The following is a 23,326-nucleotide window of genomic DNA, read 5'->3' on the forward strand; positions in this document are numbered from 1 at the left end:
TTCTCAACAACCAGGGTCCCGACGAGCGGGGAGCTGGGCCAGAGACGGCAAATCTACGGACGGCATCGGCAGCTGCCGTGGGTCTTGCCTTGGAGGCCACCTACGCTAGGCAACGGGCTGACGGCTCGGAGAAGACGCTTGACTTCCGCGTAACGGGCAGAGCGGTGCTGGCCCTTGCGGAGAAGTCCCGCGCCGCCTAACGGCCCTCGGACGCACGGCCAGGCCCGCGGGACCATCCCTCGGGCCGGGCGAGGGCGGCCGGCGGCGTCCTTCGACCCCGCTCCCAGGTTTCAGCCTTGCTCTTTCCAAGCTCGGGCGCTCCCCCCGCTCCCCTCGGGAAGCCCCTCGTGGCGGGAGCGAGGGCAGCCGGCCCCGTCCTTCCGGCGGCCGCGGCGGGACTTGCCCGGAGGGTTTCCGTTCCGTTCGCCCTCCGGCACGGCCGCTTCCGCTCGGTCCGAGCGGGCCGCGAGGGGCGGGCTGGCGGGGCGAGACCTTCCCGCGGCGGGAAGGGGGCGCGGGGCCTTTCCCCCGGGGAGCGGCGGCCGGGGCGGGCCGGCCGCCACGCGGGACGGGGCGGGAAGCGCGCCTCGGGGCGAAGGGCGCGGGGAAGCGGGCTGCCGGAAGCTCTGGCCATCTGCGGATGGCCTCCGCGGCCTGCGGGCCCGCTCTTCTTTCCGCGGGCCGGCCAGCTTCGCGCGGGGCGACCTCGAGGCGACCGCCTGCCCTGGCTTCAACCGCGGGTGCCGGGCGACTCTGCCCAAGGAGACCAGTGTCCTCATCTGGAAAGCGGGGTAGTACGACCCACCTACCTCACACGAGGGTTGTGAAGCTAAATTAATTAATGTTTGTAAAACGCTTTGAGATCCTCGGCTGGGAAGGTGCTAGAGAAGGCAAAATACGGTGATTAGCACCCAGGTACCACAGCAACGTGTGCACGAGAAATGCGGCTCTTTGCACCCGGTCAGCGGTTCCTAGCCCCGCACAGACGCATGCTCTGCGGGAGCAGCGCTCGGCGGCCCTGCGACGGGAAGGGCTGCGCGCCGCAGGTACTTACAGGCAAAGGAATAAGCCTCGCAAAGCGCACGCGCCGAGTTCAGCCGACAACTTTTATACGTTGCCACATTGTAATCCGGGACCTCTTTTTGATACGAAGCTAAGGCTTTAGTACGGCAGGAGAGAGAATTAATTCGCTTCCCCTTGCTGCAGAATTTACCAGTCCCGAGTTGTTAAAAACCCCCAAAGGTTCAGACTGAACAGAAATATCATCTTGACTATGCCTAACTGGTTTCTTCTTCTTTACAGCAAATACCCTCAAGCCATGCAGCTCTCCGTCCACTGTAGGGAGGAACCAAGACCTTTCCTTACAGTGGACAAAACCTGCTCCATGATTCATTACTTATTAATCTTTAACAGGTTCATCACAGTTAACGTTTCAAAGTTAGTTGGAAAGAACAATCTGGAGATGCGTTTGTATCTGGATTCTGGAATCTGAACTTACTCAGCAACTAGTTTTCTGCTTTTGTACTTTATCTAGCTCTCCACTTTATCTTTCCCAACCTCCTCTCTCCCACAAGAAGCCTGCCAAGAAGAACGCAAACCCCACAGAGCCCTTGCTGTTCTGAGGACAAGTCCAAACGGGATTGCTTCCAGGATGCCTTGGACAGCTTCTGGACCATCCTTGCTGGCTGGGCCCAACTGTAAATTTGAATTTGCCACCCTGTGTGATTCAAGCCAATGATGTCCCATAAGGGCAGGGCATGAACTCATCTCTGCCCTCTCTCTTCCATCCCTTCTCCTTCTACCACTGTCCTGCTCTGAGTTTCCTTGCCAGAGGGCAATTCAACGGGTGGCCAATGTAACCAGTCGCAGAGTCTGCTCTGGAGAGCAAACTCTATCCCTGCACCCTTACAACAGTGCAGACATACTCCTGGAGACCACCAGCCATTAGTGCTCCGGGATTACCACTTCTCCCAGATGAGGAGAGGTTGGAGAGGACTTCTAGGGTCTCTGGGGAGGTCAGGATCTGGAATAGGTCCCTTATGTGGCTGGAGCTGGGAAATGTATCTTCTTCTGTCTGGTAAGGGACTTGGATCTTTGGCTGACCCAAAGGACCACGTATTACTTTAATGGGAAATAGTCCTTGTGCAACCAGGGTTATTAACTAATGTTCCACAACATGAAAGAGCTGTGAATCTAAAGCTGCTATTAAGGGACATACAGCAATTGTTTCTAGCTTTGGAAGACCTTAAAAACACATTTCTTTAATGACATGGCCCAATGGCTTTTGCATCCTGCGGCTGCAGAAGGACAGTCAGTCTCATGATGTATCCAGCCTGCCCTGCTGAGCAGGTCTGAGCTCTTTATTGTCACTAAACCAATTTGTGGAGGGTGAACTAATGTATTTTAATCACGACACAGAAGTGCTGAGAAACCTCCTGGATCAGCAAAATTTTATGCGCTTGGAGGGATGAAGTGGAGAAAGAACAGCCTGGCTGAAGCCCACTGAAATCCATGGAGTTACGCTGCAAAGCATATACTCCATAGCCTGTCTTCTCCAAAAGAGAGCAAGGCAGACTCCCCTGGCCAGATCACCAGCAACCCCCCATGGGAACGTATACGTCCCCTTGGAACATATCTGCATATACGCTGCCACTTTCCTCAGTAAAGAAACTCAGACCTACACTCTCCAAGTTGTTTATGTGGCTCTGCATGCATAATTGCTGTGTGTTTGTAGGCATGCAAATAAAAACATTTGTGCTCTGGAAAATCAGGCTGAGAAGTCCATAATAATACGTTTTCTTGTGCAATTGTCATACAGCACTTTGCAATAGCTAGAGATGCCGCAAGAAGGGCTTTTAGAGATATCCACTTTCTTGACAAGGTGGAACACAGGAATTATGTGGGGGGAGGAGGAGGGAAATTCACCCAATCCGAACACCTTCAAAGCCTGAGAAAGAGCAATTCTGGGAAAAACTGTGACAGGTTGGTATTTTTGTATTCTATACTGAAGTAGTTTGTTCCCTCACCAGAACTCGGGGCTATTGTGCAAAATTGTCTCTGGAGGGATTTTTTTTATATGCAAAGCCCTAACTCCACTGCAATTCAGCTGAAAAAAATGAGCAAAGCTCTTTTCCAATGCCATTTTGGGCTGCTGGGTGCACAGAATTCAAAACTCAAAGGAGAAGAATCGATAGCTAAGTAATGATTTCTAGACACAGCTGCTGTGCTGCCTTTCCTAGGTGCAAGAAAGCAGCCATATCCCAACGCCCAGACTTGGAGCTCCTTCTGCTGGTTCATACATAATTCTGCACTGGAGCAGACCGTGAAGCTTGCAGCTGCACAGTGAGATCGTTCAGTAGGGTGGGGGCTGTGGAAATCTGTTCAGAATGAGCAAAAAGAAAACTCTGGGTTTATAAGCTGGCTAGACAAAACTGGCAGAGAGAGATGATGCACTGTCAGTTGAAATCATGGCTTTTTTTAGTGCCAGACAACGTCACTTCGAATCATCTGGATTTCTCAGATCAGGGAAACAATTGCAGCGATTTAAAACTGTCTCTTTTTTCCTTCTAGTTCCCTTTTTTCAAAGTGTCTCTCGTGCTTGGAGTTACCGTAGGAACCCCAAACAATATTTCCAATAGGAACTAGCACTGGAAGATTTTGGAGCGAGCTATTAACTCCCAGGCATCCCACATGGATGTGTGCCGACAGACCCAGTTATAATCTAGGACAGCTACATTAACACCGTGCTGTGCCAGAGTTAATACAAAACATACACAGAACACACTTCTATTTGCCAATATACAACCACGAAACCTTCCCTTACAAGATGTTTATTCCATCCTCAGCCTGTTAAGATTTTATCTCATACTTTCATGAGCTGTTTTGTATGTTTTTCTTCTACCTACCCATCTAGACATCACGCTGTTCATTAGCAGGGTTAGGTGGGAGATAATAAAATATCAACACCTGCTCTCTGTACTGGCCAAGCCTGGGACTCTGCTGGTAGAAAAGGAAGCAGTGCTACACCGGGAAGCTTTCACGTCCCTTTGCTCTCAATAGCACCTACGGCAACTTGCATCTCTCCAGAGACATGCTCAAAACCCTCATAAATTAACCCTCCTCATGGCCACCGTAACTCCCATGCAACGTGGGGCAGCAGGGAACGCACCTCAAGAACACTAGGCGTTGTACGGTTAAATACTCCCGCAACAGCGACGAGTGAAAGAAAGAACACGAAGCGGTCATGGCTGAACAGCCCTTTGCCCTTCTTCAGCACATTTCAACAGAGGATCTCAAAGCACTTCTCCACTATTCATTGAGTTGCTGTGACATTTAGAGTTGGCAGACTGCTCGGTGTCCGACAGTATTTCTGCTCCCTGACTGCAGAACTAGCTTTTAGAGCAAGAGGGGTAGCTAGGGGCCGCGACTAGGAAACGCTGCCTCAGACGGCAGTCCTGATCAGCCACCTACTTCCTCAGTTGTTGCTTGCACGCTAAACTACCCAGCTCAAATGTTGTCATACTCACCCAATTCAAGAGGAATTTAAGTGGTGCATTAGCCATGGCTCTTTAAACAGCAGGGGATTTTACTCAACAGCCTTGCAGAGGTATTACCAGGAACGGTACCCGGTGATGAGATGTGTCTTAGCTCCTTTTTCTAACCACTAGCCTCCCTTCTCCGTTTGGGGGAAGAGGAAGGGAAAAGGGCCAGCTGCTCCTCTGGGGGGACCTTGCAGCCTTTAGAAATGTGACAGAGGGAAATAACGGCCTCGTGTCCTGGCTAATCCACAGCCAAGCGCAGTATCTACAAATACTGAGGTAACTTCACCTTCCTGAGTATATTTATCAAGTCTGTTACTGCAACCTGGTGTTATTAGACTAGACGTTAAGATAATGATTCCTCATGTGATAAGCAAGAGCTAAATGAGGCAAGATGGAATAAATTATACCAGGGCATTATCAATCAAAGCCAGGTGAAAACTAATTTATCCCATCCTGTAATTATATAGTCTCCATCTCCTCCAGCACTGTGTACACTGATAGCAAAGATCACTCCATCTATTGCATCGATATGAAGAGGTCACTTCATCCATCACTTCCCTGAAATGCAGCCTCTCCTGGGCTGAAGAAATGCACCCAGCTACACTATCCCCTATCTAAAACACCACATCAAACTGAAACTGCAGGAGAATCTGGGTTGACAGACTTACTGAAGTTGGTTTCTCAACATGACGCTGATGTCAACACCTAGACTCTTCAAATAAGGGCTTTGGGATTGCTGGAAAACCCAAGAGATCCATTTCACATCTCACCAAAAAGATCCCTCTGGAGAATTTGCTCAAAAGCATGTGCCCACTGCAGAGTCACTGATGCCAATCTCAGAGGTCTCGCACCCTGGAATTTATTCCTGATTTGCTTAGTTTGTAAATCTGACCAAATCTCAGATAAAACTACTGACTCCAATCAGGTTAGTAATTACTCCACTGAGAAGTCATCTATCTAGATGATCATCAGTGAGACTAATAAGTGCTTTGGTGAGCCCTAGATAGTCACTGCATAATCACCTTGGCTGTGTTTTGGCGGTTCTGGTTGGGGTCTCTAATTTACAGGCAATGGGATGAGCGCTAGGATTTCTCTGAATCCATGGGGAAGCAGTACTGAGAACATGGTTAGCTCCATTCCTTCACCTACGCTGTGGGAAGCTTTGTAAAAAAAGGACAACAACCTTGATTATCTGAAAATGCAAATGCTCCTCTTCATTTTAAAGAGGTTACTTTATGTGTTGCTCAGTCTCATTCATTCCCCCCAAGGCTATGTCTACACATGAGAACAGGATGGGGAACCATGCCAGGGCCACGTCAATCTGGCTAGCAATGAAGATGCAGTAGCATAGGCTCAAACACTCAGGAAAAACTGCAGGAGGCACCTAGAAACTCTGTTACCCAGCAAGACCTGTCCTAGCCAGTCAGATAAAGCCAGCAGAGGTACCTTAGCACTCAGTCATCTCACCTGCATTTTGCTAGGGAGACTTGCTGTGGGACAGCTTGAACTGCAAAAAGGTTGAGATATCCGAGAAAAGGTGTTGGGTGTTTGGGTCAGGGCTTTTATGGGCGAGTTAGCCACAAGCTCAAGTCATCAGAAGGGAAGAAGTCAGCAGGAAAATGCAGTGACTCAGAGCAAGTTTTACTGGAGGCCCAAGCAGTTCATGCTGGCTGAAGATTTAACCCCTACTGGGATATACATAGCTGGGTGTTTATGGGCAGACTGAATGACAGATGGAGCTCAGCATCCATCTAAGTCCACGACTAGGTGGGGGGGTGATTGAATATATGTTTCCCTCCTGCCAAAAGTGCCCAAACCACCAGCCTGAAGAGTAGTGTGGGTCAGGGGCATCTGCTTTGGTGAAGCTGTGGCACAGCACAGAAGAGACAACACGGGACAGAAGGGGCTGACTCCTAGCATGGGTTTGCAGCACTCGCCTGCGAGGGGGAAACCCTCCCATCTAGCACTTTACCCTAAGGTCACTCGTATTACTTTGAACAGCCATTTCACACCAAACTGGAAACATTCATGGGAAACGGTGCTTTGAGATTGGGCTCACGTTACTAGGCACCGCAATCTGCAATCACCAATAGCTTCTAGGATCGTGAGCAAAGACACCTTACACCCTCGAAGGAAGGAGACAGACTACGTGCTGTCCTGCGTGGGGACGCATGAGGCCATAACTGAGCATCCGGTAAGGGACTGAAAGCTTCTGAGAGCTGCAAACACTAAGCGTTGCAGCGGAGATTAAAAGCAGCTATCGCAAAAGCAGCTCTTGACGGGCTGAGGCACTAAAGAAGCACTGGAGCCTGGTGTTTTCAGACACTTAGAAATGGCAAATGTACCCTGGATAATCCTGGCTCTACATTAAAGATGGACTGGAGATCCACTGGGGATCCATTTTCCAGGCAACTTTAGCCTCGTTTTCACTGTTTTAGTCAATTATAAGTGTAATTTTGGAAGCACAACCTGACGCGATCTTAATGTCTCGCTTGTCAGTGCAGGCAGCAAAGGTCCTCAGTGGCAGCTGGACTTATCTGCAGAAGAACTGCACGCTTGATTGTCTGTAGCTTAAAAAGGGTTGTGGGGATTTTTGTTGTTTTTGTAAATCAAGCCAAATAAATCTCTTATTTTACTATTTCTAGGAGACACCACACTGAATTCTATTCCCTGACATTGAAAGAAGCTAAAGGGCTGTAACCAAGAGGCAAAATCTTAAACAATCAATGCAAAACAAAAAATAATAATTAAAAAAACCCATGAAAACCAGCCCTTTTCCCTGTCTGCTGCGAAGGAGCACAGCCAACACTACCCGTTCACTCTATGTCTAATGGACTTAAAGCAGGCAGAAAATTGGTTTAATGCTGTCTTAAGGCACCTGGTCTAATATCCCTCCGTTTTGCCCCATGCAATATGTAGTCCAAACCCTAGTGTATTGCTGAAATCTCACCTTGCTCATCGGGACATCGACCTGGCAGGGACCTTGGCACTGCGGGCCTGGTCTCGCCAAAAATCTTTCAAAACGCAAGGAGCTGTGCTACCCGAATAACGTTTCCATTAGCTTAGGGGGCAGAGTTTTGGGTTCTTCTCTCGGTACCAGCTGAGCTCACCGCCTCTCCCTCGCCTACCGCAGCGAGCGGCAGCTGAAAGGCTGCTTTTTAACGGGCACGGCAGCTAGCGCCGGAGGAATGCTTTGGGGAGGCAGGGCACAACGGTGCATGAAATAAGTCGTGGTTTTACACTATGTGAAAAATGTTTTCCTGCTTCGCCTCTGCCAAAGCTGATTGCGTTTTTCCATTTCACCTCCTTAACGGCCTTTCTCTCTTCCTTAAGTATTCTGTGACAGGGAAATTACCACTGTTTCCCATCGAATAGGTGGAGGGAACGACTGAGCCAATCTAGAAACAAGCCTGTTAATAGACATCTGCCGGCACAGGAACGGGGCTCTCGGCATGTCGGGGCAGACTATAAAGCCCTCAAGTCTGGCGGTAACCACTGTCCAGCAAAGGTCTTAACTCGAAATGGATAAATAGTTCTGCTGGAGCTGGGGGAAACGTTCCTATTCCTGAAGTGCTTCCCTGCTCTCAGGATGGAACTGATGCTCCAGAAGCAACTCAAAGCCCCTTGCAGCGCCTCTGCCTCGCTGCGGGACGCTGCCGTGGAAAGTCCAGGTGCCCAGGTGCCCGCAGCCGGCACCCTTTCCAACGCCCGCCTGTCTGCCCGTCCGCCTTTCTGGCAAAAATCCTGCAGGCACTGCATGCAAAATGCACATGGAGCGATTAAAAAGGTCAGTCCCTGAAAACCATGTCCCGGGAAGGTCCCCCTGCTGCCGCGCAACGCCGCGGGCTCCCCGCTGCAGGAGCTCGCGCCTCGCGTTGGGCTTGGGGCAAACGCACCCGACAAACCACTTTCCTCCGAGTAAGAAACCCACTAGTTTGACTTTGGCAAAGCGTTCAGTGCCAGCACCTCCTCGAATGAACTTGAGATTGGGCTACGATTACTACAGCGTAGGACAAGAGAGGCAGAGCGGCTAATTGAACGATGCTCTTTGCTGTTATTCCAGAACTCACGTGTTAGGCAAAGCAGCGAGGCTTCGCTTAACTCGACGCTCTGAGTCTGACGGAGTCGCGGTCGGACTCGAGGACTTCATCTCATAAAAAGCATTCCCAGTGTTATGGCATAAGCTCATTCTGCACAAAGAAAGGCTGACTGATGTTCTGGGGAGGTAGGAGCTAATTAATTTTAAATCAGAGGAGCTGAGGATAATACCCCCAAACACTTTTTCATATCAGAGAGAGAGAGAGAGAGCAAAAGAAAGAGAAAGAGAGAAGATAAGAGAGCAATTGCTGTGTAAGAAATAAATACAGTTAGGCATATTATGCTTGTCAGGATGCAAGTACAGTGATTTAATTGGGAGCACTGGTAGGCATGCTCAGGCACTTTTGAGTTGTGTCAGTTAATGATCAAACAGTAAAATTATTAATTAATTAATAGCTTAATTAATTAATAATATAATCGAATGGTTAAATCGCAAATAACAATTAAAACTGGCTTTGTTACGGCCGCCATGCAAGTCAGGTTCTGTAATTTTCCAGCTGCCATAATTTCAGTGATAGCTTCCGTGCTAAGGGAAAAGCATGCAAGAGGTGAGGGGCAAATCTGCTCAGCTGATCTCGTGATAGTAGCCTGCACTGTAGGTACATCGTATACGATAGGTGTTCCTGGGCCCGTTTTGGGGTGTATGCATATTTTGAGCTTAGAAAATCTGGCCAGGAGAGCTTTTAGAGAATGTTTCAGAAGACAACATAGGGAGTTAGTAGCGAGGAGAAGACCAATGACGATGGAGAGACACAGCAAACCGATGTGTTTACAGTTGGCCTAGCGAACCACTACTGGACCAGCAAAGCCAGTAGACAACAAATAGGTGAGGCAGAAAGCAAGGAGCTCCTTCGACTTGCAAAAAATAACCCAAAGCCTGTACTGAATGGGGAAGAATCTGCCCGGGACTGACAACATCTAAGAAATGATGAGTTCTCGCAAAACCCATTTAAAGGCCTGGGTGTGCCAAGGTACTTTGGTAACTAATCAGTATGCCTGTGACTTTGGGAAGCTTGGGGAAACTTGAAAAATGACCTCCCTGACTTTCCCTCCGTAGTTCCTATTTCAAAACCTGTAGCTGCAAGAGTTATTGCAAGAGATGAGTAGCACTGGCCTTTCAGCCAGTTGCAACTCGGTTTAACATCTAGCATGGCATTTCTTAGTTGGCTGTAGTCTGCCTGCGCCGGGAAATGAATCCGACGTTAGAGATATATAATGTCTGGACTAGGATGCTTTACTTCCTAGAGCTGCTGCGACTGTGCTGTCCTTAAAAAGTTATAGGTAGCCCAAGGGAATACGGGCCCCCCCCTCTCCAAAAGCAGGAAAGGGGTAGATCTCTTATTGGCTCCAGCATTTTAACCATCTTCCTTTCTTTTCTAACGGGAGCCTTTGGGTGTTAGGAAAAGCCCCCGCCGACATCTCCGCACTCACTCCCATTGCAGCCTGAGATAAACGACTGCGTGTGTTTAGTCCGAGGATCAGCGAGCGGCTTCTGCCCCCAGGGACAGCTTCCGGACACGAGACTGGAGACACGAGATCAAATTCATCTCTGGTAAAATTCCACTGGCTTCAATCGCGGTAGACCAGAGATTAATTTGGCCCACAGATACATTAAGAAAGGATACAAAGCACAAACGGTGTTTTATAAAAAAAAAAAAAAAGAGAGAGAGAGAAAGGGAGGGGGAAAATTCAAGGGGAACGCTGGATCCTAGCCCAGCAGGATTCAGCCCAGCCCGCTCCACCCTCACATCACCTGGCACAGGGCATGTTGCCGGTTACCTTTTTGCTTACTGACTTTCCTTACTGTCATTGCCGCTTGCCGCTTTTGATTTTCAGAAATTTCAAAGCCTGAAAAAGGGAAGACGGCAAACAGAGTTCAGAAGATTGCTTACAAAGCCGCTTGTCCTTTCGGGGCGGTGGGGACGGGGGGATTTTCTGCACCGTTTAGCAAACACGGAACCCCCTCGGTGGCAAAGCCTCAGCCCGTGAGCTGTGCGTACGGGGAGGCGTTTTATTGAAAAGCAAATCAGCCTCGCAAGGAAAGGCCTCTTTATAATCTCGCTTGTGCAGGGACCGCATGAGACGTAAGATTAGACCCGTTATTATTTATACAGTATCATAAATATGCCCAGTGCTCTACAGATGAGCAGCACAAACTGATTTTGGTTACAGCCAATTTACGGGCTCATGCTGAGGGAAGGGCAAGGCCAGTAAGTCATCGACTTTCCTGCGTTCCTATCCTGCACAAGACATGCTTAATCAGAGCAAAAATGACGCAGCCAGGAGACTCTGAGGTTTCCCTGAGGGTAGGTGGCTGGAGACGTCTCTCTCCCAGCAATACCCACGGAGGTCCACTGGGTCCAGGCTTGAAGCTATGGGCAGAATTTGTTTGGGGATGGGCAAAAATACCAGTAACCAAATGGGAAAGATACCTATTTCATGACATCGAGACCAGCCAAAGACATTTGAACAATTTTGAACAGTAATTCTACAGAAAAAAAAAAGAAAAAAAAAAGGGCTTCAACAGTTGGGGCTAATTTTAATATTACCATCAACCTCCTTTCAGATTCATTTCAGATTCCTCACCTATCTTTTCATCTTCTTGTACCATCTTCCTTTCTTCTCTGAAAGCTCTGAGCCATCGCAACTTCTCCTCCAGTTTCTTGGCAAAGAATAAGTGCATTTCCTCAGTCTCCTTGTTATGAAGTTTGAAGGCATTCTTCATGCTGACATTGAAGTCATCATCTCTCCCATCCTCTATATCCACCACCTCGTACTTATCCATGTCTATGCGACCTTTGTAATACAGGATATCTCTTCGTATCAGGTCCTGTAGAGAAAAAAAGGAGAGATGGGCTGATCATAAGACACTTACAGAGCCTGAACCCAACAGAGAATTCATGGGAGGGTTGAAGAAAACAGGGAAGCAATGGTGAAATATGATCAAATTCTTAAAACCTCATCTGCCATGAACACATTTGCTGTTGGCTAAGTGAATAGGGTCGATTATAGGCATGACAGAAGAAAATATAAATCCTCAGGCTGCAGGATTTTGCTTGCGGGCATGAAGAAATGCCTCTGAGTAGGTAATGCACTTCCATCCTTTTCCATGGGTTTGATCTCTTCTAATGAAGCACATGCTGTGACCCCTGTTCCACAGGAGAAGAAGCTGGAAAATAAGGGTCTGATCGGGTTCCTATGCTGCAAAAGAGGCTGTGTAGAAGGGCAAGACTTGAGAAATCAGCTTGCGTATTTGTTTGGCAGTGCAAACTTGGTAGAGCAGCGCTCGGTGTTTTCAGAACCAAGTCTAAATGTCACAGGAGATGATGGGGTTTCTGCCACTTCTCCCCGGAGCTCATTTCCCAGTCTTTGAGAAGGCATCGGTGAGAAAATTACCCTGATTCTCAGTTCGGAGAATTCTTAGCTCATCTCTACCCCATCACCCGCTGGTTTTAACCTCATGGTCCAGCTCACATTTCTCTTTTTCCCTCCTGGACGTCTGCAGCCTTCAGAACGAAACTGGTTCGTCCTCGGCTGCTTTCTGAGGAGATCATCCCCGGCCTTTTTTTTTTTCAGAGACAGCTCACTTCTCGGTGTCAGGAAAGGGAAAGAAAAAGTAGTCTTTATTATTAATTTTTCTGAACTCCCAGGAAAACACCCACAGCTCCTGGGGCTCATTTCCACGCCGGCAGCCGCCTGCGCAGCAATGCTACGCACCAGCTCCCCGCATCCCCCCACTGAACCACGGCGGGTGCTCGCGGCAGCTGGGAGACAGCGGTAGGTGGAGGTGGCACTAAAAAGTATTTTGAGCGCTGTGGTGTCAACTGCTCAATCACAGAGGGGAAATTGCAGATGCTGACGAACTGCAGCAAAAAATAGCACTCCCATTTTTTTCTGTTTTCCCCCTTCATATTTATTTTGATTGGGTCCATCAAGTTTTGTATCGCCTTTAATGAAACGATTCCTGATTTAAACTGGTGCAAGAGGAGAATCAGACCCACATCTATACATTTTTCATAGGAACAGGTAACAAAAGATGATCATCAGAAAACAGGATATTAATTATATAAAAGCATGACCACATAAAGTGACTCAAGTGACAAGGCATACATATTTAAAAAGCCAAATTTAGCAAGGCACAATTAAGAATCCCTTTCTCCACCCACTCTCGTAACCCAATATTTAGCCATATGAAATTAATCTAACTTAAATACCTTTTGGTTTTTTGAGAGTGCCATAGATAAATGCTATGTCTAAGGATTCATTGGAGAGGAAAAATAAAACCAATGTACAGCATTTATTTACTCGAATAAGATTTAGGAGTGAGGTTTTTTTAAAGATAAGCAAGAAGTATTATTTTAAACAAATCATTAATTTCAGAAAAGCAAATTGCACATCACAAATTTTCAGCAAATTTCCTCACGGGTCCGTCAGGCAGCACTAACAATCATGAGTCAGGGCACCGTCCAGAAGCTTATAGTCTTTAACACCCGGCTCCCTTCTCTGAAATGCTCTACCAAAAAAAGAAAAAAAAAAGCCATTGACTAACATACTGTAGAAATTTCTTCTTCTAGGATGTAGGCTTTGAATTGTGATGCAGTCCAAAACTTTGGAAAAGGAAATTTCAAGCTGAATATGTAACAAAAAACCTTTTCTATACTGTGCTAACTTGGAAAATCGGTTCTTTCCTCTCTCTCTGCCCCCAACAGTGAAGTGCTGAGAAAAGGCCGTAAAAATTGCACTAAATTTGCTCAATTAAATCAATACTGTGCATTGTGTTTAAATTATAGTCTGGGACTAGTCCGTAGAAATAGCATTTATCTTTATCACATTCTCAAAAAATCTGGATAACAAACCTTACGGGGGGAAAAGAAAAAGATGTGCTCGTTAAATTAGCTCTACTGAGAAATACTCCTCCTCCCCCAGGGGAAGCAGCAGACTCACCGCTTATGAAAACTTCCAAAACAAAACACCGAACAGACTGTCCTTGTGAGTGAGGGAGGTGAAGCGGCACCAGCCACTCTCCTCTGTGCCATACTGGTGACGGTACAGAGATTCATGCATAAAAGCTATGATGAGAATAAATAATCGCAATCCTCCTCATCTGTTTCTGAAAATGCAGCCCTCGGTGCATTAGCTTTTTTCTTGGGCATATTAAATGCATTATTTTTTTCACTCTTCTCTCCCCAATTTGTGTTTGGAAGCCACCACGGGTTATTTTTAACTAGCTGCCGCTAGCGAGCAGCTAAACCCCGATGCACGGTTGAACAGCGTGGCGCTCCTGTTACGCTCCCAGAGGACGGTGCGCTCGAACCTCATCTGGTTTGCACCCATCGACTGAATCGCTACATGCATTTCCCTTCCAAGGCTCCTGCAGCAGCAATTGCTGCCTTCCGCTACGCTTCGGTGGCGCGTTGGGAAGGCCTCCGTGGTGCGCAGGCACCGCTGAGTCCTGGAGATGAAGGTAATCAATGATGATTGCCTAGGAGCTGCTGAAGGAACGATAAGGAGATAACGGAAGCACGCGAGCGCTTTTGGGGAGCAAAATGGCCCCACGCGCTGCTGTTGCCGGTGAAAACGCAACAGCGGGCAGGAACGCGCTCGACGAGCTCCTCTAGACCATTTGCAGAACACACGCGAAGATGAAACGTCGCGGTTTTGTCCTTGGGCATTAAATGAGCACGGGTGAAAATCAGCGAAAGGCAATAAGCACGAAGCTGCTGTCTGCCGCTTTTCCTCTCATTTTGAGAAGAAACTTTTCAATAAGGAAGCCAGAAGCAATGAATCATCTTCTCCCCCATCACCCTCCCCAGAGCTCTCAGCCTCCGGCTTGACGGCAATTTGCCAGTGGAGACTCAGCCCCTGGAGGGCAAGGAGGAAGGCCCAGAGGAGAGATGCATACTGCAGTGGGGAGAGATGAAATCACCCAAAGAGGTATGGAAAAGCTACAGAGCTCCAAAAAGGTCCATGACATTATCTAGGTGCAAGTTGCTGCCCAGCGACAAGAGTGCATACTACCATACGTTGCTTCATACTGCCACAACAGAAGGACCGTCCCCCACTTGGTAACTGCAAATTCCTGCACCACTGCCCCAGGTTTTTAAGGGATCCTTGACTTTTCGTACCGTGACGGAGCACAAAAACATCCGAGTGAAGAGCAGGCGTGGGTGCATGGAGTGCAAGTTGGAATGGACTTGGTTTCTCAGAAAGTTCAGTCCATATTGCAGATGTGGTGACTGTAACTAGATTGGGGCATTTTTAATGAGTTAGTCATCTCCCATCGTCATTCCTCCTTTCTTCCCCTCTTCAGGCCTACACTCAGTGGATGGATACTGCTCACTAATAAATGAAATTTTAATATCTATAGTATGGGAAGCATAATAAGTATTTAATCCATGGCTATTTTATCACAAATGTTCCTGCAGCTCTTCAAGAATAATACATATTATTTAGCTCACCACTGAAGCATGGGCACGTTCAAACGCATTTGGCTTCCAGTGCAATTGATTTTAACAAAAGTTAAGAACCCATCTGTGCTACATGAGACATACACCAAATTAGGCCAAACCCTTGTTTTAAGGAGCTTCTTATGCATGTGGGCAAGAGAATCAAAATTCAGGGAAAAATCTAGGGAATGGAAGCAATGCTGCTTTGCGCAACTGGTGCCAGAGCCTGCAAGGGAGCCCATAGCGGTGCTGAGAAATGAACCCTGTTGTTCCGGACCCCATTTTTTGTCGGGCACAGGACTATCCTTCCTCTCTTCAAGCACATAAGCTGAATCAAGCAAGCACACACAGGTAAAGGAAAACAGATGTCTTGCTGAGGATGGAAAGAGATGACTTAAAGAGACTGGCATAACTACTACGTGTGAGAAGGACAAAGCAAATACATACACATCAAATGGAGACTTGCTGGATATATAAGTTGCCGTACTGTTAAAAGGTGCTTAAGGGAGGGCAGAACCTGCAGCTGGGACAGCTGGCTGCTGCTAGTCCTGATTATCCCAGGAATACCATACTAGGGAACTGGGATGAAATTACTGAGCGATGTTTAATCAGGATGAGGACTCAGCTGGATTGCACTGCCTCGTTTTGGATGTCGTATTAAATTTCTTTTTTTTTTGAGTTAAATTGGATGAAGTGCGAGAAAAAGTACAAAGGAAAAAACCCTCAGAAAACACGGTCCCGGGGGAAAGGCTGAAGGACTGGAGGTGTTTAACCTAGAGAAGACATGAATGAAGAGGAACATGCTACTGGTATTTCTATACACGAAATCTTCTTGTAAAAAGGCCGGTGATTATTCTCCATCTTGATTGTAGCTTGACTTAATTTACCACAAGGGAGAATAAGATTAGATACTTGTAAAAAAAAAAACCCCTCTGTGGCTATAAGGGTAGTTAAGCACCAGAACAGACAAAATAGGGAAGTCTTGGGACAGCCTTCCTTGGAGATTTCAGGAATAAGGTTAGACAAACATCCATCAGAGATGATCTGAGGATACTGGATCCTGCTAAGGGAATAGCTAATCTCCCGGGGTCCTTTCCAGCTCCACGTCGTGACAGTGCCTGGGATGAAGCGGCAGATGGAGGAGGAGAGGGATGAGAGCAGGCAGGATTGCTGCGGGCTTCAGGGGCAGCATGACAGAGGCCCCAAAGCACAGAGCGGGACAGCAAACGCGAGGAGCAGCCACCTAAGAGCACGGTGGCGGCAGACCGCAGCCAGATTGCCTTGCGTGGTGGACGCGTTTAGGTCATTTGTACTTATTTGTCTAAATACGATCTTTTTTTACCCTACAGCTTCTGCGATTTCGCCTTCTTTCTCTAGCAGAGGTTAATTAAGCTCTTCTGAACAAAAATGCTCTGCAGTCTGCTCATGTAATGTGTAAGAAGGATTTGCAAGGAAAAAGATGAAGCTCCCCCCCCAAAAAAAATTGTTGATGGGAGCACAAAACAAAGTTTTGACACATTACATATATCTACCACAACCCTGCTCTCTGCAGTTGCTTTTTCGGAGGGTTAGAGCCGGAGTGCTGGTGCCTGGGGTAGCGGCTGTGCTCAGGGAGATGGACCCGTGCAGATGATCCGCTTGGGCCATTTTCTCCTGCTCTGACTTAAATCTCCCCGGCTCGCTGTCCCTTCTTTGAAGGCAGGAGGGGACTTTCACTAGGAGGGCTTGGAAAAACAAAAATCTCATTTGTGACTGTCATAAGGAAAGCAAGACTTTAAATGGAAAACATCCCAGCCTGCAGATCTGAGGCAATGAATTATCCACCTACCCTCCAAATCACTGGACCGGATCTAGCTGTCTAATAAAGGATGGTATCTATAAATCAGATTGTTCAATAAATCTCGCCATTAAGTCGACTTCTTCTATTCTGCCTGTCTTTCGTGCTGCCTCCTCCTCCCGCCCTTTGGCTTTAATCAATCAGCTGCTTTCCGCTGCGAGCATCCCAGCCGGTAGCTACCTGGGACAGGCGCTGCCTTTGCACGGCATGTTTGTGCATGACTCAGACCCTCCCGTGCTGCTGCAGAGGAAATATAATATTAATCACAAGAGGGACAATCTGCCTGCGTAGTCGAGTGCTAGTGCAAAACGGCTCCAGAATTAGAAGCCGCCCTGCAGCTTAAAGGAGCACGTAACTATGAAATACGCCCCTCCGTCAGAAGGCACAGCCGAGCATTCGGGGATCTCCTGCTTAGCTCTCATCCCTCGCGGAAATGGGCACTGGGTGTTTCAAGTACACAGGGGAGCAGGTTTGGGGGCAAGTTGTGGCTGGAAAAAGCCCAGGAGGAATCAGAGCTCCTTTCGGGTGTAACGAACCTGCGCTGTGCCTGGGCTAAGAGTCCCACCGGTGAAAAAAGAGGATTTGTTAAGGTCTAAAGGGAGCTGAGGGGAGACGGAGGAGTGATGCTGCTTGTATTTGCTGCGCTAGGCTGGTTCTCAGCAGCTCTCGTGCTTCTTGCAGTTGAGGCCACTGCAGATTGACTGGGAGATGGAGGGGAACGCAAAAGCTCCTCTCCCCAAGGCAGAGTCCAGCCTTGAGAGGCAACCTGGCCTAACGTATGTGCCAAATGATTTGCACCTGGTACCTTTGCAGGTCCCCATTCGGTCCTCTTTATGCATTTCAGAAGCTCTTCCTATATATTTCTTTGGGCACGACAGGCGAGGAGAGACTATGAGGTCTTATGCAAGGCTTATGATTTTAGGATGGCCCATTTTTTCAAGTGCCATGTTTTACTCTATGCTAGGTCACACTCTACTTCTCATGTGTAAAACAAGTCATCTGTAAAACACAAGCACAGAGAGAGCCATTTGCAGCCATGACTCACTAGATCCCTTCTACGAGCTGACAAGATAAAAGATGCTACCCTCAGAATCATCGGTTACAAGTTTCCCGTTGCACATGTAGGTTATTGGTCCTTCTGATTACCAAAATCTTGCGTATTCCAAAGGTAAAGTAGTTTCAAAATGACCTAGGGAGGAAATATTATGCACTGTAAGTGCATGGATACAGTCAGATCTTTTGAGCTCTGTTCCTGAAGCACTGACTGCTGCACGTCTTCACGTGATTTGCAATTCCTCCATGCATCTTTCCCCACGTCTATAAAGGGATAATGATATTTGCTTATTTTACAGGGCAATTGTGAGCTGCAAATAAGTAATCTGTGAAAGACACAGTGAAAGCCGTTGATGGAGGTTCTTTAAAACCTCAAGGCATTGTAAGAATAGCTTAGCATTGGGCTTACGGGTGCTTCATGATTTGGAGCTAACAGACCAAACGGTCTCAGAGGGAAGGCTCTGCAGGCGGCAGGCACAGCCCAGGGACGGCAGACGTGCATGTGGCATCGCACAGTTCCCTGTGTCCCTCCTACAAGGCAAAGGGTGGCCTTAGTTCTGCTGGCAGTGAAAGACAGAGGTAATATAACGGGTGGCTCTTCCGCTGGGGATGGTGGGCTCCATCCCCAGCAAAAAATCTATGGAAGATCATCTCAATAACATCTTTGAGATATTTTCCTCTTGCACGGAGCATGGGTTACGGTGCAAAGCTACATGAGGGCTGTCAGGGGGTTCCTCCCCTTAGTACTCCTTAACCTAAGTACATGCTTGGTTTGAGGAGCATCACCTATAAAGCAACAGCCCTTGCAAGCGTTCATGGGGCTGGAGGGCTCGTAGTGTTAGCCTAAGTAGACGTGGGTAAAGGAGAGCCAGGACTTGCCCTAAAGAACTAGCAACTCAAACATAACACAGACAAGGTGGCAAGGCAGCAATGCATTCACTGTCACTGCAGATTATTTTGCCTAGTAGGTGACAGGTTCTTCAGCTATCAAAGGAAAATGGGGATTCAAGGACAAGGCTGAAGAAAGAGATCCTGCACAACTGGAAACTCTGTAACTTGGCCAGCTGTTGATGTTATGCTGAAAATGGGAAAGACTAAACTAGGTTCTGTAACAGCTATGCCCAAACCCTACCCATGCTTTGGAAAAGGCTGAGTTGCCTCTTGAACTCAGCTGTGGGTCTCAGACCCATCTCTGGTGATTTCTAGTGGACCTCGGCAGTGATCAAAGTGCAGCATGGAAGGCAAGCAGATCCAAATTTCTCAATTTACTCCTGAAATTTGTCCTAATTTTCCTGCCTGCTCTCCATCTTCATTCTGCCCAGCCTGCCGTGAGCAATGAGAGCGTGGCACGCTGCCACTTCGCCATGTCTTTGGGTATCTTCAGTCATAAAGGCTTTCAACATTCCTTGTTTTTTTTAAAAAAGACTCAGTGCCTACATTTTCAAAATCTAATTTACCTTAAAGCGACCCTTTGAAGAAAGCGGTTCAGCCTGCTTTTCATGAACACTGAGGACACAATTTTCCATAGTATTTGTACATTTAACTCAACTCTACTGTGGGCGGATTTTTAAGACGGGGCAGTCACGCGCAGTTCTCACTGACTTTCCCAGAAGCTGGGTGCATTGCAAAACTGGCCCGTTCTCTGTCCAGCTGAGCACCTATGAATTAACGAACCCTTCTGTATGTTTTTGTCCTAAATAGTCCTGGTATCAGAAAATAAATCTAAGCCCTACTATGGGGTTGGATGCCAGCGATGGTGAACTTTGCTATCACCCAGCAGTTTGGACCAAGCCATCCTTGAAGAGCAGCCCTGAAGTGCCCTGGGGGATGGATCGTGTTATAACCACGGAGAGGTACCACCACCTCCAGGAGAGAGCCTTGGCCACTCAGGTCTTCCCACAGACTCCCTACGATGGGCCAAATTACTTGGTACAAGTTGTGCCAGGGGCTGCCATGCGGAGATGGGAACTGAAATCTCCGAGCGCGGGGTTTATGTAATCCCTCCTTGCACAAGGACAGCTGTGCTGGGGAGGCTGGCAGATTCCTGCCAAATTATTCAGCAGTGTCTGTCTACTGAGTTTGGAAAGAGCTGTTTGATTCATCCTTGCCAGTTCCATGAAGCTGCAGTGTGGGATCGGCGTGGGGGAGGATTGGAGCTGAAAGCATTTGTGTGGAAATGCTATTTTCGTTCGACGTATTTATTGGAACATCAGTGGCATTTTGATGCCTTGTTCCACCTGAAGCCCAGGCACATTGTATCTGAAGCAGGGGAGCAAGGGTGCGTGCTTTCCCAAAGAACTAATAAACAGAAGAGACAGGAAACCTTTCCGCAGATGCATCAATTTGCTTTTCTGCTCTCTTCATTTTGTTCTCGGGGTCTGAAGATCGTCCTGGTGAAAGGGCACTGGAGGAGGAGGGATCGACTTGCAGCTTTTGAGGTCTTGCTCGTGGGCCAAATTTACACCCACTGCAATTACAGGCGCGACAAATTAGGCACAGCGTGTATTGTATAGCAGCTCGCATATCTATAGGGTTACATGACTAGGCTCAACCTGCTCCCCATCCAGAAAAGAAAACACAGACTGCGAATGGCTCTCTAAACGCAGCCCTTCCTGGATTTCACCATCGCGTGAGTAACTAACAGCCCAAACCCTTGTCCCGCTCTCCTCTGCCTGTAAGTCTCCTGCGTCCGGCTGACCCGGGTGTTTTCTCCCCGCAGCCCAGCTGCCTCGCCGGGGCCGCGCTCCCTTCTCCGATATTGCACGCCGAGCACCCAAAAGCAGCACCCGCCACACCGAGTCAGCAGCACATCAGCAGCTTGTCAGTAGGTCACCGGCTCCTGCCAAGACGGTGCATTAACCCAAGCCGTCCCGCAGAACTGCATTCAGGGCAGGTCCCAACCAGCACGCGGGCTGCAAAGCCGCAAAGCGTTCACCGAGCAACCGCGTTAATGACTATCTTGACTAAATATTAAAGGACTGTTTCGTTTTCTTCAATCTGCCACATCTGAAAGTTAAAAAAACCCTTTTCCACAACCCTTTTTAATATATATTCTGCCAACTGCTGGAATTTATCGTGTTCTGCTACCTGACATTATTAGCCGAGCAGACTGACAGAGATGAATGAGAGGATCAAACTGATTGGTGTTTTTTTCCTTGCTATGCTGTACGGTCTGGACCCACAGAAACCTCTCATCTGCCGACAGCACCGACTGATCGGCAGGGCTACATCAGTGGGGTTGTGGAACCAACGCTCCTCAAAAATTTGATTTTATACTTTGCTCTGGGACTCTGACCAGGGCATCCTCAGCCGGGCATGTTTTCTTTGGTCATCTTCATGCTCATCTTGTGCTGTCTCACAAGATGGAATAGCAAAACACCTTGCTTGTAAGTGCAACACACAACCAAGTCTCTACTGAGCTGCAGGGAAATACAGCCCGACCCTGCCTTGCTGCAGCCTGGAACCAGGCTTGACCCGACACATGGGGTTTTATGGAGATCTGCATTAATGGGAGGAAAAGGGAAGAGCTGGGGATGCGCAAAAAGTCCAGCCATGTTCCTTGTGGGTGGAAAACCAACTTGAAGGAACAAGAATTGTGCCAGTGTTGCCTTCTGTTTGCAAACAAGATTTTAGGCTAAACTTATGAGACCTAGTTAGCCTGCAATAAGAGCAGGGCCTTTGTTTCGGTGCAAAGATTACCTCAGCGTTTTTAACTGAAGCAATATGGGGACTAGATCTTCTCACACTAAAAGGGCTCTGAAAGGTCTCTTTTATCTTCCTATTTGGAAACTTGAACTGCAATGAAGGTTGACAGGATTATTTTATTTACTCTATCTCCTATAGCAAAGCTATTTCTGGCTGAATGTCTGGCTCCTGCTATTAAACTGGTCTCATTTTGCTTCTCATCCAACCTGCTTTGCTCTGAGAGCTCAAGGGAAGACAGCAATAGCAATAAACCACAAGCTGGAGTTTACATTGCCTCTCGATTGCAAGAGACACATAAGAAGTGCAAATGAAAACTAAATGTGTTTCATGCAGTCACTGATCTTTCTGCTCTGTCAGAAAACACCGAGCATGGAGCCCCACCAAAGCCTGTTCCACTATTGGCAAAAGAAATGTGTAAGTTGGTGTGGAAACGCGGTTAACCCTTCCTACTCCGTGCTGTCATTTCCAGCCCAGTACAGCACTCTTGAGCCCGTTGGGGAAACCAAAACTATCACCCAGAAGAGAAATATGCAGATCTTCATCTATTATATGGTAAGTACCTCGAGCATCCCCCAACGTGACGAGCTATGACCATAATTAATACTGTGTGTCACAGCCCTGGATGTTAAGCACTGTGATTTGCAAATTTAAAGCATCTCTGTCAAACACTCTCAACTTCAGGGTGGCGAGAAAAGTAGGTGCCTTTAAGGCAACATCTTTTAAGGCTAACATCATCAAGGACTGACTTCATTTCTTGGTAATTACGGTTAGCATACTGGAATATGTATTCTTCTCTCCTGATTACAGACATATGGCAAGTCGAACAGAGGCCAATACTTGCTTCCTACACAGTTTACTCCCTTCTTCCTTTCCAAAAGGGATTTTTGCATTATGGAAACGAACCTACAGCTTCTTCTGAAGAAAGCACCACTTTGTCCTCATGAATACAGCAAACACCCAGCCTCTGGTTCAGGAAACACAGACAGAAGATTCATTAGGAGAGTTTGATGTTAATCTAATAGCCTCAAGTTAGCTGGCTTTGCAAAGAAAATCCAAATCATGAGTTTCATCTGTGGCTCTTAATCATGAACTGTAGACATCTAAGCTAACTCAGTCCGCCCCTTTCCCCACAGGTTCTGGAAATGTTCTGCAATATCTACCTATACGCCTCGGTATTTCAGTATTCACTGAATACTGAAATGGTCGACACGGTCATTCATCTGACTAAAATTCTCACATCCTAGCACCAGACAATAATTCAGTGGCAATATTAGGAAGCAACCAGTACTGACTCTTGTGGCAAAATTTGAGCCAAAGAGATTGATTTGTAAATTTGTGAAATTTTTTCCACACAAGTTGCTTTGCAAGATGGTTGCCAAACGAAGGCTGGCTGCCGCAATGTCAGCTTGTCCATCTGCTGCTACTGCTCTTATTCATACAACTCTTGTAAACCTGAGTGCAAGTTTCCTACCTGGAAGAAAGACTTAGCTATATATCCATAGTGGCTGAGATACAACATCTGCCAAGTGCATTTTAATACAGTCCTTGATAATTATTCATTGTCACAAACTAGGTCTCTTTGCAAAGTGCTCTCAGTTATCCAAGACGTGGTGGTCATGGAAATGCATTTTGGATTTCTCTTTCTG

The 23,326-nt window shown here is 47.5% G+C and overlaps 1 protein-coding gene across 3 annotated transcripts in view; it reads right to left on the bottom strand.

Annotated features, from left to right (window-relative positions):
- ARHGEF9 (Cdc42 guanine nucleotide exchange factor 9) overlaps positions 1-23,326 on the bottom strand; it is a 179,807-nt gene that overhangs the window by 3,874 nt on the left and 152,607 nt on the right. For all 3 annotated transcript variants that reach the window (XM_067304382.1, XM_067304383.1, XM_013949133.2), the window contains exons 10-11: positions 11,226-11,469; positions 10,419-10,487 (exon numbers count right to left, since the gene is read on the bottom strand). In XM_067304382.1, the coding sequence (XP_067160483.1) occupies positions 10,419-10,487; positions 11,226-11,469 (313 nt within the window). The remainder of the gene's footprint in view (positions 1-10,418; positions 10,488-11,225; positions 11,470-23,326) is intronic.

Source organism: Apteryx mantelli, chromosome 13 (genome assembly GCF_036417845.1).
Source record: "Apteryx mantelli isolate bAptMan1 chromosome 13, bAptMan1.hap1, whole genome shotgun sequence".
In the NCBI taxonomy this organism is placed as follows: Eukaryota; Metazoa; Chordata; class Aves; order Apterygiformes; family Apterygidae; genus Apteryx; species Apteryx mantelli.